Source organism: Miniopterus natalensis, chromosome 1 (genome assembly GCF_054644295.1).
Source record: "Miniopterus natalensis isolate mMinNat1 chromosome 1, mMinNat1.hap1, whole genome shotgun sequence".
Lineage (NCBI taxonomy): Eukaryota > Metazoa > Chordata > Mammalia > Chiroptera > Miniopteridae > Miniopterus > Miniopterus natalensis.
In genome coordinates, this window is record NC_142081.1 from 100,136,993 (window position 1) to 100,156,592 (window position 19,600).

The 19,600-nt window shown below is 37.7% G+C and overlaps 1 protein-coding gene across 4 annotated transcripts in view; it reads left to right on the forward strand.

Annotated features, from left to right (window-relative positions):
• MYO9A (myosin IXA) overlaps positions 1-19,600 on the forward strand; it is a 272,449-nt gene that overhangs the window by 62,612 nt on the left and 190,237 nt on the right. For all 4 annotated transcript variants that reach the window (XM_016201287.2, XM_016201296.2, XM_016201314.2 and 1 more), the window contains exons 3-4: positions 11,099-11,193; positions 14,416-14,478. In XM_016201287.2, the coding sequence (XP_016056773.2) occupies positions 11,099-11,193; positions 14,416-14,478 (158 nt within the window). The remainder of the gene's footprint in view (positions 1-11,098; positions 11,194-14,415; positions 14,479-19,600) is intronic.

Sequence of the window (19,600 nt, forward strand, 5' to 3'; positions counted from 1 at the left end):
TTCCTCTATTTCTTTTTTCAGTGTCCTGTAGTTTTCTGAGTACAGGTTTTTATATCCTTGGTTAAGTTTAACTTTTTAGTTGCAATGGTAAATGGTAATGTTTTTTTATTTTCTCTTTCTGAGGGTTCATTATTGGTATATAAAATGCTGTTGATTTTCAGATGTTAATTTTGTATCCTATACTACCTTGTTGAATTCATTTATTAAATCTAGTAGTTTTTTGGTGCAGTCTTTAGGGTTTCCTGTGTACAATATCATGTCATCTGCAGATAATGACAGTTTTACTTCCTCCTTTCCAATTTGGATGCCTTTTATTTTTTCTTCTTGTCTGATCACTCTGGCAAGTAATATGTTGAATAATAGTGGTGAAAGTGGACAACCCTGTCTTGTTCCTGTTTTTAAGGGAAATGATTTTAGTTTTTGCCCATGAGTATGATATTGGGTGTAGGTTTGTCATTTATAGCCTTTATTATGTTGAGGTGTGTTCCCTCTGCTCCCACTTTGCTGAGAGTTTTTATCAAAAATGGATGTTGGATTTTGTTGAGTGCTTTTTGTGCACCTATTGACAGGATCGTATGATTTTTGTCCTTCTTTTTGTTTATGTGATGTATCATGTTTATTGATTTGCGTTATACCAGCCTTGCATCCCTGGAATAAATCCCACTTGGTCATGGTGTATGATCTTTGTAATGTATTGCTGGATGCGATTTGGTAATATTTTGTTGAGGATTTTAGCATCTATGTTCATCAGGGATATTGGCCTGTAATTTTCTTCTTCGTAGTGTCCTTATCTGGTTTTGGGATTAGAATAACGCTGGCCTCATAAAAAGAGCTTGAGAGTCTTCCCTCCTCTTGAATTTTCTGAAATAGTTTGAGGAGAATTAGTGTTAATTCTTCGAATGTTTGGTAAAACTCACTTGTATATCCATCTGGTCCCGGACTTTTGTTTGCAGGGTGTTGATTACTGCTTCATTTTCATTAGTTGTTATTGACATATTCAGGTTTTCTAATTCTTCCTGATTGACTTTTGGAAGATTATATGTTTCTAGGAATTTGTCCATTTCACCCAGGTTGTCCAGTTTTTTGCCATATAGTTGCTCGTAGTATTTTCTTACAATTCTTTGTATTTCTGTGGTGTCAGTTGTTATATTGCCTCTTTCATTTTTGATGTTATTTATTTGGGTCCTCTCTCTGTTTTTTTTGTGAGTCTGCCTAAAGGTTCATGAATCCTATTCATCTTTTTAAAAGACCAGCTCTTGGTTTCACTGATCTTTTGTATTTTTTTTTTTTAATGTCATTTACATATGTTCTGATCTTTATTATTTCCTTTCTTCTACTTCCCCTGGGCTTTTCTTGCCGTCCTCTTTCTAATTCTTTTAGTTTTAGTCTTCGATAGTTTATTAGAGCTTTTTCTTGTTTCTTGAGGTATGCATGTAATGCTATGAACTTTCCCCATAGATTTTGGGTTGTTGTGTGTTCATTTTCATTTGTTTCCAGGATGCTTTTGATTCCTTCCTTGATCTCTTTAGTAACACATTCATTGTTTAATAACATGCTATTTAGCTTCCATGTTTTGGAATGTTTTTGAGGTTTTTTTTATAGTGGTTGATTTCTAGTTTCATGCCATTGTGATCCAAGAAAATGCTTGGTAAGATTTCCATTGTCTTGAACTTGTAGAGACTTGTTCTGTGTCCTAACATGTGGTCTGTCTTTGAGAACGTCGCATGTGCACTTGAGAAGAATGTATGTTCTGCTTCTTTGGGATGAAATGTTCTGTAAATATCAATTAAATCCATTAGATCTAGTCTGTCATTTAAGGTCTCTGTTTCCTTGTTGATTTTTTTGTCTGGATGATCGATCTATCCAGTGATGAACGTGGGGTGTTAAAGTCCCCTAGTATGATTGATTCTATTGCTGTCGATCTTACCCTTAAAGTCCACCAAGAATTTTTAAAAATATATTTGGGTGCCCCTGTATTGAGTGCATATATGTTAATAAGGATTATATCATCCTGTTGGATTGATCCCTTTAGTATTATGTAGTCACCTTCTTTGCCTCTTGTTATGGTCTTTATTTTGAAGTCTTTTTTATCAGAAATAAGTATTGCTACCCCAGCTTTTTTTTGTTTCCATTTACATGGAATATTTTTTTCCATCTCTTCACTTTGATCCTGCACAAATCTTTTTTTCTGAGGTGTGTCTGTTGTAGACAGCGTATATATGGATCATGTTTTCTCATGCATTCAGCTACCTTATGTCTTTCATCAGACGACTTAATCCATTTACATTTTAGATTATTATTGATATGCACTTATTTAACACCATTTTCCCCCTTTATGCCTATGTACCTTTCTCTCCATATTTCTTCTGAAGGCATTCCTTTTGGCATTTCTTGCAATGCTGGTTTGGTGGTACTGAACTCCTTTTGCCTTCTTTTGTCTGGGAAGCTCTCAATTTTAAATTATAGCCTTGCTGGATAGAGCAGTCTTGGTTGCAGGTTTTTTCTTTTCATTACTTTGAAAACTTCATGCCAGTCCCTCTGGCCTAAAGTGTTTCTGTTGAGAAATCTGCTGACAGCCTTATGGGGGCTCCCTTGTAGGTCACGGATCGTCTCTGTCTTGCAGCCCTTAAGATTCTCTATTTGCCCTTAACATTTTAATTATAATGTGACTTAGTGCCGCTTTCTTTGAGTTCATCTTGATTGGTACTCTCTATGCTTCCTGATCTTCCGTTGCTTTTTCTTTCACCAGGTTAGGGAAGTTTTCTGTGATTATTTCTTCAGACAAGTTCTCTATCCCTTGCTTACTTTCTTCTCCTTCTGGCATCTCTATGATGAGGATGTTGTATTGTTTCATGTTTTCCCAGAGTTCCCTTAAACTATCATCATTCTTAATTCTGTTTTCTTTTTGTTGCTTTGTTTGGGTGTGTGTTTTCTACCTTGTCTTCCAAACTGCTGATGCTGTCCTCCACTTCATCCAGACCTTCAGTTCCTTTCAGTGTGTTCTTGATATCAGATATGGTATTTATTTCTGACTGTCTCTTATTCAGAGTTTCTATTTTCTTTTTCACGTTGTAGTTGTCATTAAGTTATTTGTAGTTTTCACTAAGTTCTTTGAGTATCCTTATAACCATTATTTTGAACTCCATGTCTGATAAATTGTTTGCTTCCGTGTCATTTAGTTCTTTTTTCTGGAGGTGTTTCCTTTTCTTTCATTTGGGGCTTGTTTCTTTGTCACTCCATTTTAGCTCTCTCTTTGCTTTTGTTGCTATGTGTAAGTTTAAACTACTGTGACTCCCAGTCTTCATGGGATGATGGCCTTATGTAGTAAGTGTCTTGTGGAACATGGTGGTAAAGTCTTCTTGAATGCCTGAATTTATTGCTCTAGTAATGTTCCTTGTTTGGGTTATATGGACCCTCCTGTTGTCATTGGGAGCTGATTTTTGTTGGTCCATTCGTGGGTGGAATCAATTTTCACCCCGTGGAAAAGAGCTTAGCAGGATGGGTCTATCTAGAAACGGGAGTGCAAATCTAATCTTCCCTTTGATTGGGGTGACACAGGTCCTCAGACCTCAATAGGGGAGCTAGCTGCTTGCCTTCTAGTTCAGTGATGCCGTCAGAGACCCTGAGGGGAGGCCCCAAGGTGGTTGCACCCAGTTGGCCCAGCTCTGAGTTATGTCCCCTTTCCCCTGTGAGGCTGTGCCAGCAGGGATGTGCTGGCAGGGCTTTGAGGAGTAGAGTAGGGCTACCCCCTCCACTTTGGGGGAGAGAGCTGCTCACCTCCTATCTCCACAGTGCTCTGATAGATGCCCTGTTCGGGTGCTCTGAGTAAATCAGGTCCAGTGTCTAAGCTCTGCTTTGTGCCTCCTTCCCCCAGTGGATATGAGATTAGTGGGGCAGGGCCAGCAGAATCTGGGGATGCTAATCTAATCCACCTTTTGTGTGAGGTGGCGTGGGCCCTTAGCTCTCAAGAGGGGAGTTAGCTGCTCTTCTTTAGGCTCCACACTAGAGCTCTGGGAGGGAGGCTCCAAGGTGGTCTCACCAGATTTCATAGTCCTGGTTTGTGACCCCTTTACCCTGTGAGACGCACTTGCAGAACAGTACAGGTGGGGCTTGGAGTAATAGATCAAAGCCGCCCAATCCCCTTTGGGTATTGCCAGTTCTTGGGTGGGGAGAGAGCTTATTGCCCCCTTTTGTCTCTGCAGCTCACTGCCAGCAGCCCTGGTGAAGGCCTCTGAGGGGGGACCAACAAAGTCCCAGTTCTGGTTTTCACTTTGTTCCTTCTGTGGGTCTGTGGTTGGCTAATGGTGCTGGCAGATTTGGGGACTGCAAATCCATGCAGAACTTTATTGGAGGTGGTGCAGATCCTCATCAGGATAGTTAGCTGCTGGCTTTCTAGCTTGGCACCACCTCGCCAGAAATCCTGAAGGGAGGCTTGCAAGTGCAAGCCTACCCCTAATTCCACACCTGCCTGCTGCCTGAGGTCCTGCTTAGGGTGCCTTCCACTGGGGAGTGTGCCTGCCTAAACCCATGGGAGGAGAGAAAGATTGGCTCTTGTTCCCAAGCCACTCAGTTCAGTGTTTGTCTAAGACTGTCTATAGTTTCTCCAGAAGAAAAAGCACTCTTCAGGTCCCTTTTTGGTACAGCCTCTAGTCCTTTATGCCAGACTCAAGCTTGGCAGGATGATGTCACCAGAACTTGGAGGACAGGGTTAGTGCACTTTCTCCTACTGGTGCTGTAAGAATAGAAGTGCGGCACCCTGGAAGATGGCGCCTGAGGGTAGTGTGGGATGTTGGCTCGGGACTGAGACTTCAGAAGCCTGCCTTCCCCTCTCCAGAGCTATGCCTCCCAGGTCTTCTCCTTATGCCCTGAGTCTCCTTCCCTCTCCCAGAACCTCAGGTGAGTGCCAGCGAGCGAGTCCCTGTTCTTTAATCTTTATGGGGGATGACCGGGATTCAAGCACTATTCTTTCCCTTTCCAGTGGACCAATTCCCTGATCTTTTAATTAAAAAAAAAAAGTCTTTATTGATTTCAGAAAGAGGGAGGGAGGGAGAGAGGGGAGGGGAGAGAGAGAGAGCGAGAGAAACAATGATGAATCATTGATTGGATGCCTCCCATACACCCCCTGCTGGGGATCGAGCCCGAAACCAGGGCACGTTCCCTGACTGGGAATCGAACCTTGAGCTCTTGGATCATAGGTCCATGCTCAACTGCTGAGCCACTCCGGCTGGGTCCCCACTTATTTTTGCTGCCAAATGTTATGCAGGCTCTTCTTTCAGGCCCTGGTGTTCTGGGTTGGGGATCCTGGCATGGGATTGAGACCCCTCATTCCTCTGGGGGGGTGGTTTTCAGCTGCAATATTTCTCTCGCTTCAGAGCTGCTGCCTCTGTTGCAGGGACAAGCCCTTTCTGAGTCTCTGCCCCTCTTACCAGTCTCTCTGTAGCTTGTTTTCAGTTCTTGAATATAATACTGCACTTCAGGTGTCATCCTTTTGCTAATTCAGGTTACTTTAAGTTTTAGCTGTAACTCCAGTTCGGCGCCTGGAGGAGGTATGTATTGCTTTCACCTATTCCCGAGTTTTATACTTTTAACCCTGACATTTAGGTCTTTGATTCATTTTGAATTAATTATTTATATGATACCAAGTAGCAGTCCAGTTTTATTATTTTGCATGTGGATATCCATGTGTTGAAAAGACTATTTGTCCCCATTGAATTATCTTGGCATCCTTGTTGAAACTCAGTTGACCATTAATGCAAGGATTTATTTCTTAACCTCAGTTTTAACCCATTGATCTATTTGTTTATCTATATTGTAGTACTGCCTTGTCTTGATTACTATAGCTTTGTAGTAATTTTTAAAATCAGGAAGTGTAAATTCTCTAAATTTCTTCTTCTTCAAGATTATTTTGGGCATTTTGAGTCCCTTGACTTTCCATGTTAGTTTTAGATTGGTTTCTCAAGTTCTTCCAAAAAGTGATAGCTTATATTTTGATAGGGATTGTATAAATCTCTAGATCTCAACAATATTCAGTCTTTTAACCCAAGAACACAGGATGTCTTTTCATTTGTGTAGCTATTATTTAATTTTCTTCAACAATATTTAAAAATTTTTAGTGTTCAAGTCTTGCATATCTTTGTTAAATTATTTCCAAGTGTTTTAGTTTTTTGATACTATTGTATATGGAATTATTTCTTTTAAATTTTATTTTGTTCATTATTGATATATAGAATATAATTGATTTTTTGTGTATTGCTTTTGTATTCTCCAGCTTTGTTGAATTTGTTTATTAGATATAATAGGTTTTTAAAAAAATTCTTTCACATTTGCTATGTATAAAGTTATATGATCTTTGAATTTAGATAGTTTTACTTCTTTTTTTAAAATCTGGATTCCTTTTTTTCCTCCAGTTGCCCAATTCTCAGTGCTTTGAATATGTAATTCTGTTGTCTTTTACCCTTAATGGTTTCTTTTGAGAAATTAGGTGTATTTTTATTGAGGATCCTTTGTATGGGACGTGTTGCTTCTCCCATGCTGCTTATAAGATTCTGTCTTTCAACAGTTTAATCATGGGTTGTCTAAGTACCCATCTTTTTTATTGGAGTTTATTGAGCTTCTTGGATGTATAATGTTTTTCATGACATTTGGGAAGTTTTTGGTTATTTTTTGTTGAAATATTCATTCTGCCCTTTTGCTCTATCCTCTTCTTCTGGTGTTCCCATTATATACATATGTTGATATGTTTTATGTTCCACGTGTCTCTGATGCTCTGTTCATTTTTATTTTTTTTCTTGTTCCGTAGATTGGATCATCTCAATTTGATCATTTTTCAAGTTTGCTGATTCTTCTACTTGCTCATGTCTTTACTTGAGCCCCTCTAAGGAATTTTTTATTTTAGTTAATGTACACCAGAATTTTTATAATTTTTGTAATTCCTACCTCTTTACTGATATTTTCCATTGTTAAGGCATCTTTGTCGTACTGTCTTTTAGTTGTTTGAAAATACTTACTATAGCTGATAAAAAGTCTTTGCAAGAAAGTTCAGCATCTGGGTTTTGTCAAGGACATTTGCTGTTTATTGCTCTTTTTATTTTTCTGTGTCTGTACTTTATTACTTCTTTGCATGTCTTATAATTTTTTAGTAAAAGCTGGGCATTGTTATTAACACAGTGTGGCAGTTCTGGAAATAATATTTTTCCTCCTTCCAGGGTTTGTAGTTTTATTATTGCTGTTTGGTTGCTCTTTGAAATAATTCCACAAAGTCTGTACAGAAAATCCTCAATTTTGCAGACCTTGATTTAACAGACTTCAGATTTAATGGACAAACAGTCTGTCCATATGTCATTTATGAAAATTACCACCCTGTTAATTTTCAAATGCTTTTAACCAAGATTTGCTTATAATTAAATTAACAGGTTATTTTTGTTATTAATTCACTGTTATTTTTAACAGATTTTAGCATATAGGCCATTTGTTGGAAGTAACACTGTAGTAATTTTGCCAATATAAGTAAATATTACATATCTACAACTATAGTTTACATATTTAAATCCAAGAGTCACCACTTGTAAACTTTTTGGCCGAATGATTAGCACATGATCACACCACATCACACTCAGTAATTGGTTCTGTTGTTGTGTTGTTCTGCAGCAGTTTCATCTCTTGCGCTAAGCCACATCCCAGCTGAGTGCATTTGTTTACTTGTGACTGGTGAATGCACAATTTACTAGACCTATTCAGTATAAATAATTAAAATTATTATAATACATATAGAAAGCTTTTCTGTGAAATAAACTTTTCATACATATTTAATTTTAATTACACAAACATATCTACATAAGTAAAAACAGGTAAACTAATTTGTCAATTTTTTAACATACACATTCAGAAAACCTTTTTTATTATTATTTTTAATAATTATTATTTTTTAAAATATATCTTTATTGATTTCAGAGAGAGGAAGGGAGAAGGGAGAGAGAGAGACAGAGAAACATCAATGATGAGAGAGAGTCATTGATCAGCTACCTCTTGCACACCCCTGACTGGGGATCGAGCCCTCAACCTGGGCATGTGCCCTGACCAGGAATCAAACCGCCATCTCCTGGATTCTAGGTCGATGCTCAACCAATGAGCCACACCCAGCTGGGCTTTATTTGACAAATTTTTTGCTTTAACAGACACACTCTTGCCTGAATTAGTCTGCAATCCCTTTTTGTGTGAAACTCTCAAATTCTCTACTCAGCTAGTGGTTAAATAATGATAGTACAGGGATTTCTGTAAATGTTCGGAAGCAATAAGGTTTCCAGTTTCTTCTACAAGTTTCTGTGTCCTTGTTGGGATAACCCTCAACACTCAACTAGGCAATTGTCAACTCTTCCTTACCTGTTCTTCTAGTTTACATAGACCCTGAATGTCAGCCGGAGGTCCCAACTCTTTGTATGCACACATTTCTGGGTGAGTGCATAGTCCTAAACATGCACACCATCTTCTATATTTCTAGGATTATTTCAGATCTTTTCAAAGCCCCTTTTGTACTTGTTATTCATCAGCTTTTCCTTTGAAGTTGTTACCTTGTTTTTGCCTCATTTTTGTATTGCCATTTTAGGCAGTTGCAGTGTTTGAACAACTACCTCTGATTGTTTTTCACAAACACACATGAGGGAAAAGGCTGTTCTCAGTCAGTGATCTCTAAGTCAAATAAAGATAGCCCTTTGAGTGAAATTTTCCAAGGAAATGCCATATAGGTCAAATTATGACAATTATTTATGGGACAGGGCTTTTGCTCTAACTCTGGTCTAGTCCTTCCAATGACTACAAGGCTGCCTTTAGAAAAAAACCCTGTATTTGTAGTGTCAGTTTTCTCTTCAGTGAGGAGCTAGGAAGAGGGAGAAGGTAATCAGGTAAGTTAAAATGCCACAATACCTGTGTGTTTTTTTTAACAATATTTACATCTATTTTTTTTTTTTTTAAAAGATTTTTAGAGAGAGAGAAAGGGAGAGGGAGAGAAACATGGATATGAGAGGAAAACATTGATCTCTGCTTCTGCATGCCCCCTACCGGGAGTCAAGCCACAACCTGGGCATGTGCCCTGACTGGGAATCTTGAACTGGCATCCTTTGGTGCACAGGATGATGCCTAACCTAACCAACTGAGCCACACCAGCCAGGGCTCAGCTATTTTCCATGATTAAATGTTCCCCTGCAAAGGATTTTTCCAAGCCTTTGGTTAATTTCCAGGGTAATCAAAAAGTTGATTTTGACAATTTTTATTAATTGTACTTCTTTTATAGGAAAGAATTTTCAGAGATATTTATTATTTTCTCTGATCTCACTCTTAATGGTCTTTTAAATACATTTAAGTAATAAATATTTTATATATTTACTCATGTGGCTACCATTTCTGCTGTTCTCCATTCCCTACACTGATTCATATTTGAATATGTTTTCCTTCTGCATGAAGGACTTTCTTTAATATTTCCTTTAGTGTGAGTTGGCTTATGAATATTTTCACATTTCCTTATCTGAAATTGTCTTTTTTTGGCCTTTATCTACTAATGATTTAGTTTTTCAAATAGATATTAAAATTGAAAGAAATAACCTTAGAGAAAGATTCTATGAATTTTAAAACTTAATAATTTAAAAATCATTTATATACAATCTGGACACTGAATAGGTCACTATCCCATAAAACTCCCTCATGCTATTTCTAATCTTTTTATTTCTGCCTTCCCATATATGGGAACTTCTTGTCTTTCCTCCATTGCTGTCATATAAGTGGAATCATACAGTATGTAAAGTTTGGAGACTGGTTTCTCTCATACAACGATATGCCTCAGAGATTCAAGTTGTTGAATATGTGAGTTCAACAATGAATTTTTTCTTTTAAATTTCAGTTTTAATAAATTTTATTGAGATATACAATAAAATATAGCCATTTAAAATGTACAGTTTGAGCCTTGGCCAGTTTGCTCAGTGGTTAGAGTGTTGGTCTGCAGACTAAAAGGTCTCAGGTTCAATTTCTGGTCTAGGGCATATACTTTGGGTGCAGGTTTGATCCGCTGCCCTGACTGGGCATGCACAGGAGGCAACCAATCAATGTCTCTCCTTCTCATCGATGTTTCTCTCTCTCTTTCTCTCCCTCCCTCTCTCCCCTTCCTCCCTCCCTTCTACTCTCTCTAGAAGTGAATGTAGAAAATAATCCTCCTTTGAGGATAAAAACAATGTTCAGTTCAATAATTTTTGATAAATATAGATACCAGTGTAACAACATTCATATAGTCAAGCTGTTTTTATTACCCTTGTGTACTCCTTCGTGGACATTTTTCAACCCCACCTCTATTTCCAAACAACTTCTCATTTGCTTCCTGTTATTCTTGTTTTGCCTTTTCTAGAATTTTATATTGTAATACGTACTCTTGTGTATGGTTTCTTCCCACGACATAATGTTTAATATTTATCAGTGTTGATGTCTATACCAGTAGTTCATCTTTATTACTGGGTAATATTTCATTGCGTGGTGTATACTTTAGGTAATAATTTAGGAAACCTATATATTTTTATTCTTTTTAAAATAGTACTCTAGTTTTAATTAGGTGTAATAAAGCATAGTACATTATGTAATGAAACTTTATTTCACTTATACTATTCTAAAATTATAATTATTTTGATGTAATTCTTTTTTACCTAGCTTTTGAAAATTTTAGTTTAGCAAGATTAAAAGAAATACATATAGTCCTAGCTGGTTTTGCTCAGTGGTTAGAGCCGTCACTGACTGAAAATATCACCAGAGAATATTTTTTCCATTGCTTTTCAGAGAGGGTGGGGCGGGGGGCCGAGGGGAGAGGAAGGGAGAGAGAAAGAGAAGGAAGGAGAGAAAGAGAGAGACAGAAACATCGAGAGAGAGAAACATCGATTGGTTGCCTCCCCCAGGCCCCGGCTGGGGCCAAGGATGGAGCTTGCAACCAAGGTACCTGCCCTTGACCGGAATTGAACCTAAGACCCTTCAGTCCTTGGGCCAACGCTCTAACCACTGAGCAAAACTGGCTAGGGTGTATTTTCCATATTTTGAAAATGAAATTAATGAGAAATATTTATTTTGACAGGCCTTTGGAAATGCAAAGACAGCTCATAATAACAATTCAAGTCGTTTTGGCAAGTTTATTCAAGTAAATTACCAAGAAACAGGCACTGTACTTGGGTAAGTAGCAATGTCAGACTTTGGCATGTTTATATTTTCATTATTATCCCTTTATAAGCCATAGATTGTTCATTTGCTCTTTAATGAGAATAGTGACACTGGGAAGCAGATTTTTAATGGTGTCTGCATTAAATTGTTTTTCAACTTTTTTCTTTTGGAGTCTAATGAACAAAATAAACTGGCAAACACAATAGATCCAGAGACATGGAACCATGGAATACACCAACGAATCTCAGAGGGGAGGGTGGTGGGGAACGGGAAGAGGTTAACCACAGAATTTATATGCATTTATGCTTAACCCATGGATAGAGACAATAGTGTAGAAAAGGCCTGGGAGGGTTGGGAGCCGGGTGGAGGGGGTCAATGGGGGGAAAAGAGGGGGACATCTGTGATACTTTCAACGATAAAGATAAAATTTTAAAAATGTATAAGAAAGACATGAGTTGAGGCAGGGCTGCTTTAGCTTACTGGGAAGTCAGGAAAAGGGGGCCTTGGAGACAGGTTCAGTGAGTTAGCCGAGATGAGCTGCCACTGCCCATTGCTCCCCTGGTTAAATGTCTCATGGGGTCTCTTAGAGTTTAGGAGATGCATGCCTGTGGGGGAGCAGACAGCAAAGGGGAAGGCACCAGCGTGCTCTTCTGAGAGAGCACTCGAACAGGTGATTTTTTTTAAGCCTGGTTCTATTTGTTGACATACTACTCAAGATGAAGATTTTTTTTGCTCATTATTGATGTAAGAGAAGGTTTAACCTTTTGAATCTAGGTAGTCACTTAACATAAATGAGCCTGAATTTCATCCCTAAAATGGGAGAATAAATATCTGTCATTCCTAAGTCATGAAACTGTCTTAAGAATCAGGGAATATATATAATGGTACTTTGTAAGTTACAAAGCAATATACTCAACTTTACCTATTTATAATCTCTTCAGCAGCACAATCATAAGTATTACTAGGAAAGAGCAGCCAGACTTGACTCCATCCCGCTTTTATGAGTAAAAGTATCAACTGTACCTTTGAAAACTAACATTTCTCAAATCAGGAAAGAAATGAGCTATGAAACTTGTCATTACAGAATAATTTATCCTTGTTTTTGTTTTTGTTTTCTTGGGGTGAAGGGCATTAAGAATACACATAATGTTGGCCAAAATTTTTAAATCTAAGTGCAGAAGCATTTGAGATCTTGCTCCCCAGATATGTCGTCAGTTTGTCTCAAATAAACTCATACAAATAGATACATGCATACAAAAAGTAAAGTGATAAGACTTAAGCATAATCAAAATAGCATAAAAAATACAGATCAACCTCATTAATACAGATGCCTCCGTTTTACAAGGGGAGAAACTGATACTCAAAGATATCTTGCAGGGTGGGTGTAAGAAATTGACACACTAGTTTGTTATTTCCCTTTTTCCCATTTTAGACTGATAAGAGCCTGTTTCAGTAGTTTAGATTAGAAGTGATAATGATAATTCAGAAGAAGTGATAAATTTTAATTACTAGTGATGGTAGTGACAATGAATTTGCAAAGAAGGTACATTTGAGCTTCCTTTTAATGAATGGATTGAGTCTACTGGACAGAGAGTGGGAAGGAAGACCATGAACAATATATTCAGGAGTGAGTATCATTCTTGAGGGAATAGCCAGTATTTGGGAGTGGCTGAAATACAGAGCATGCAGTAGGAGGGAACTGAGGGAAATAATAACTCAAATGTCAGATTTTGACCCCAAAGAGGTACATGCTAAGTAATTTGGATTCAGTAGTCTAAAGCTTTTAAATTTATGGAATCTCCTTTTCTTGTTAGAGCTTAACCAGTTTCTCCAATTTAGGTAAGAGGTGTTGAAGACTTGAAGGATACAATCTGGATAAAGAGAATAATGTCAGAAATACAATTCATGTTTAAGTTCCTCATTACTTTCAGGATAAATTCCAATCTTCTGGCACATGGCATATTGGTCCTTCTTAATCTAGTCCACTTACCTATCTCATTCTCTAGCGATGTTAAAACACCTTGCTGACTGGTCATGAGTATACACGTTTCCATGTCTGAATGGTGCTGACCAGTCGTGAGATAACTCGTTTCCATGCTTACATTAATGTAAGTAATTTTAAACACCTTGCTGACCAGTCATAGCTGGCTGCACGGGCGAGTTCTGGCTCGATATAGCCCATCAGCAAGGTGTTGTTTCTTTCCTGAAGTTGATAGGTATCCTTATTCTTTTATGCCTTTACACAAAGGCAGTTTTCCTTGCCTTATTCTGGTCAATCTTTCAAATTTCAGATTTAGTCACTTATTAGATATATTTAATGAATGTTCACTATGCGCTTTGTATTTACCCTCTATGGGGGATTCTTCCTTACATCCTTTTTCCTTCTTGGATTAAATCTTATGTGTCTCTCCTGGTACATCTATAATATTTTGGTCATTGCTCTATAATAAACCAAATCAACTCAGTATGATAGCTGCTAATTTACTTATTTCCTCCACTATTTTGTAAGCACCTTGAGAACAGGTATGATGTTTCACTTTTTCCATATTTGAATAATGCTTAGCACAGTGCACAATTAATGAGTACTTACTGAGTAAATTAGTAAATAATTAATTGATTTCAGAATGTGGCAATAGCATGACTATGTGAAGAAAGTATATCTTTGAGCCTTATTTAGTAGTCTGGCCAAAGTATAACATTTGAAGTAATGTATAGCATGGTATATGAGTCTAGAAAGAAAGTAAAAATCTATGTTATGGGAAGTTCTTGTGTGCGCTGTTTTGAACTTCTGGCTTTACTTTGCTTTATTGAAAGCAAAATAAAACAAAACATAAAAAAGTTTTATGAGTTGCCAGGCTGGTGTTGCTCAGCGGTGAGCTCCGACCTATGATCCAGGAGATTGAGGTTCGATTCCCAGTCAGGGCACATGCCCCGGTTGCTGGCTCTGTCCCCAGTTGGGGGTGTGCGGAGGCAGCTGATCAATGACTCTCATTGTTGATGTTTCTATCTCTCTCCTTCTCCCTTTCTCTCTTTGAAATCAATAACACATATAAAAAAAATTTATGAGTTTATGAATCTAACATGGGTAACTCTCTAACAGTGTCCATACACAGTTAATAATCGTAAATGTACTAAAATGATCTGGATATCCTTCTTTATACTTTTTTATTTTCTCTGAAAGAATATTTGTCTGCCTTATATTAATTATATTAACCAATGTTATTTTTCTTCTAGTGCCTACGTTGAAAAATACCTATTGGAGAAGTCCAGACTCGTTTATCAAGAGCATAATGAACGGTACATATTTTCATTTGTATTAATTAGATCAAGTTAACATTTGTATAATGCTGATTGACTTTTAGGATCTTTGTATGTTATGACCTTTAATTCAGTTTATACCATGCATAGCTTTATGTATAATTGCTATTTCTGTCACAGACAGAGCAGCACACTTTTTCTGAAGCTGCTAGGAGATTTAAAAAAAAAAAATCCTTACCCAAAGATATGTTTTATTGATTTTAGAATGTAGGGAGGGAGGGAGAGAGAAACATCAATCGGTTGCCTCCCTTATGCTCCCTAATTGGGTATAGAACCCACAGCCTAGGTATTTGCTCTGAACCTGCAACCTTTTTGGTGTATAGGACAGTGCTCCAATCAACTGAGCCATCTGGCTGGGGGCTGCTAGGAAATTTTTTAAATGGGTGTATAGAACTGTTTCCCTTTCTAAATTCTAGGCAAACTATCAGAATAGGAAAATACTGGTATCTTTGAGCTCTTTGTGGGCATTGTGCCTTTGGACCATTTTTCATGTCTTAGTGTTCTTTCTCTAACTTGAGAAAAGTTTTTTTGTTTTTTTAAAATATTTTAGAGAGAGGAAAAGAGGGAGTGAGAGAGAGATAGAAACATCAATGATGAGTCATTGATCGGCTGTCTCCTGCACGCCTCTGACTGGGGATGGAGCCCACAACCCGGGCATGTGCCCTGACTGGGAATCGAACCCCGATCTCCTGGATCCTGGGTCGATGCTCAACCGCTGAGCCACGCCCGGCTGGGCGAGAAAAGTTTTTAATAAAGCTCTTAATTTTATTATAATATCTGAGGTATATGGGACTTGAGAGAGGATACATGTAACCTCTTTCAGATGAAGGAACCAAATATTGGAAGATGTAAATGATTTGCTTCATGTTACAATGAGACAAAATTAAAAGCCCATGTTTGAAGTTAAACAGACCTATACATTAAAATAATGGATATGCCTTTAGCATCTCACTTACTTCTCTTCTTAGATACTTACTCTCATTTTACAAATAGAAAGCTATTCTAGAGTTGTTTAGAGGATTGAATGAAATAACATTTATAAAATGTTATATATATAATAAAAGTTCAGTAGTTAATAGCTAACATCAATGAATTATCTGCAAGGTTAGGACTAGAACTCAGACTTTCCTGTTACTTTTTTTGTGGCTAGCAGATGAGAAAATCTGAATTAGGTGTTTCAAAATGAAGAGAATAGTTTCATAAAGACTTGCAGAGTTAATGGGTACTGCTATTAAAGGGTATTAGTAACTTTTTGTAACACATTTTAATGGAGTGGTAGGGATATAAGCCTGCTTTCCTTGGTTTTGAAGAATCAGTGGGAGGTGAAGATCCAGAGCTTATAAACTGATTCTCTTTTATTTTACTGGATTTGATTATACTGGTATATGTATAATCTTTATTGTATGGTGGTGCATTTGCCTTGGTAGTATTTTGTTGAAATTTTTATGTGTCTGTTCACAAAGGATATTGCTATAAGGCTTTTTTTTGAACTTTTGATGTCTTTTTCTGGTTTTGGTATCAGGATAATACTGGCTCATAGAATAAGACGGGAAGAGTTTGTGAAGGATTGGGTTAATTCTTCTTTAAATGTTTGGTAGAATTCACCAGTGAAACCGTTTGGTCTAGGTTTTTATTTGTGAGTTTTGATTACTAATTTAAACTCTTTAGCTATTATGGGTCTGTTTAGATTTTTATTTTCTTTTTTAGTCAGATTTGATAGCTTTTATCTTTTTAGGAATTTGTCCATTTCATCTAGGTTACCTAATTTGTTGGCAAAAATATTGTTTATAGTATTCCTGTATAACATTTTTTTATTCCATAAGATTGTTAGATTATAATGTCCACCCGTTTCATTCCTGATTTTGAGATATATCCTTGCCTTAGGTCATTCAGGCTGATACAGTGGAACCTCAGTTCTTGAACTTAATTTGATCTGGAAGACTGTTTTAGAAGTGATTTGTTTGAAAACCAAATCATTTTTTCCCATTGGAAATAATGAAAATTAAATTAATCTGTTGTAGAACCCCAGATGATTCGCTGTTTTAACCTTTCTCAATAACCTGTGATCATTGTTTCATGAGCACTTTCACACCCTTAGCAACATCAGCACTTTTCTCTGATTTTCTGTTAATCCTCACCCTAGAATATTTTCTCCTTTGATTTTTCAGAGAGAGTGGAAGGGAGGGAGGGAGAGAAAGAGAAAGAGAGAAAGAGAAACATCGATGTGAGAGAGACACATCAATTGGTTGCCTCCCACACATGCCTGTCATGTGCCCTTGACTGGGAATCAAACCCGAGACCTTTTGGTGCATGGGCTGATGTTCTAACCATTGAGCAACACCAACCAGGATATATCAGCACTCCTTTTTTAAGGGAGAGGAAGAGAGAGACAGAAACATCAGTGATGACAGAGAGTCATTGATCAGCTTCCTCCTGTACACCCCTCACTGGGGATCAAGCCCGAAACCAGGGCATATGCCCTGATCGGGAATTGAACTGTGACCTCCTGGTTCATAGGTCAACGCTCAACCACTGAGTCAAACTGGCTGGGCATATCAGCACTCTTGATGGCCTCTTTATGTTTTAAAATTGTGCTAATAGTTGATTTCACCATGCCATACTTGGTAGCCAGATCAGACAGGCAAACAGCTCTATCATACTTGGCAATTTTTTCTTTTTTAAGCCCTTTTGTTGTTCTCATAACTTACCTTTTCACTTTGCTGCTATCACTAACCTCCTTAGGGCCCATGGTGACTTACTGTAAGTATTTAATAATAATAAGCAGTAACAAAAGCAGAAACACATGAAAATATTCATAGCACAATTTCCTGAGATATTAACACAGCAAGGTTTAGCTGGAAACTGACTCATACTCACATATTTTCTCCTTTGTCACCTGAGAGATGTGTGACTAACCATACAGGTATCAGCATGAAAGGGTTGTTGGGTGGAGAACCTGAGTTTTGTTTGAAAACTGAGACATTTTTGCGTGAACATCTTGGTTGAGAACCGATTGTTTGAGATGGGAGACTTTCAAGAACTGAGGTTTGAAATTCGTCCAACTGCTTCATGGGTTTATATCTTTGTATCTGTTTTGTTCATCAGTTTATTTTGTTTATTAGATTCCACATATGAGTGAGAACATATGATACTTGTCTTTCTCTTACTGGCTTGTTTCACTTAGCAATTTCAGAGGGAAGGCAGGAGTGTGGAGTGTGGTGAGGAGAGGTTAATCAGAGAACCTTGATGCATATATGCATGACCTGTGGACACAGACAATAGTGTGGAGAAGGCCTGGGGGGGGCGGCACATGGGTGGATGCAGGGTGGAGGGCATTGATGGGGGGAAAGAGGAACACCTGTACTTTCAATAATAAAGATGAAAAAAACCCCTGAGGTTTGACTGTATAACACAATATTACAAACTGTGTAGCTTATAAACAACAGAAATTTATTTCTCACAGTTCTGGACTCTGGGAAAAGATGAAGATGCAAGCATGGTTGAATTCTGGGGAGAGCCCTCTTCCTGGATCTTCACATGGTGGACAGCTATAGGGAGCTCTTTGGGATCTCTTTTATAATAGCAATAATCCCATTCATGTGTGCTCCACCCTCATTACCTAATCACCTTTCAAAGGCCCCACCTTTTTGAGTTATGATTTCAACATAGGAATTTGATGGGTACACATTCAGACCATAACAACCTACTCCCTCTTTCCAGAGGACCACGCTTTGGCTTCATTGATTTCTCTCTCTCTCTCTCACTCTCTTTTAATCCTCACCCGAGGAGATATATATATATATATATTTTAATTTTTTTTTTTTTTAATATATCTTTATTGATTTCAGAGAGAGGAAAGAAGAGGGAGAGAGAGAGATAGAAACATCAATGATGAGAGAGTCATTGATCGAGCCCGCAACTGGGCATGTGCCCTGACCAGGAATCGAACCCCGATCGCCTGGATCCTAGGTCGACGCTCAACTGCAGAGCCACACACGGCTGGGCCCGAGGATATTTTTTCTGAGGGGGGAGGTAGAAACATTGATGTGAGTGAGACACATTGATTGGTTGCCTCCCACATGTGCCCCATCCGGGCCGGGGATCGAGCCTGCAACCAAGGTACCCTTGACTGGAATCGAACCCTAGACCCTTCAGTCCACAGTCCAGTGCTCTAACCACTAAACAGAATTGGCTAGGGCTCTTTCTCTCTTTTTTTCCTACAGTTCCCAATTTTATTTCCACTCTTGTGCTTATTCCTTCTGCTTGCTTTGGGTTTAGTTTGCTCCTTTCCCCCCCTCTGGTTTCTTAAAGTGGTTTCTCAGGTTATAGATTTGAGATCATTTTTATTTTTTAAAAATTTTATTTATTTATTTATTTATTTATTTATTTATTTATTTATTTATTTATTTTTGAGATTGTTTTTAATATGGGTTTACAGCTATAAAGTCCTACTGAACACTGCTTCAACTATTTCTCATATTTTAGTGTGTTGTATTTTTGTTTTCATGCATTTTCTAGTTTCCTATGTGATTTCTTCTTTGATCCATTACATTATTTAGGAATGTGTTGTTGAATTTCCACATAATTGTGAATTTTGGAAATTTTTGTTAATTGATTTGTAAGATGGTTAGAGAACATACTTTGTATGATTTCAGCCCCCTTAAATTTACTGAGACTTGTTTTGTAGTCTTATATCGTCTATCCTTGAGAATATTCCATAGGTATATGTGCATGGTCATCTAGATTCTCAGGAATATATTGGAGCTTTTCAAAGACTGTGTGGAGATTCTTAGAGTTTTTCTTTAAGTATTTGACTAGCCTATATTTTACCCCAACACTTACCCTTTGCTTCAGACAGTGACATGTTAAAAAATTACATATAATTGTTTTCTACAAATGCCCCTGGGGAAAAGATTTTCACCCTTGGTTTACTGTGGCTCAGGTCAAATAAGGACAATTTTAAACATTCCTTCTTCCAGACAGTTCAGATAATGATATTTCTCATGGAACGAGACTCTGAATGAGCTCCAACCCATTTCTGCTCCCTTTGGAGGTTGCCTGGCTTCTGGTGTTGACCAGGATTGTAAACTGTTGGTTTTGA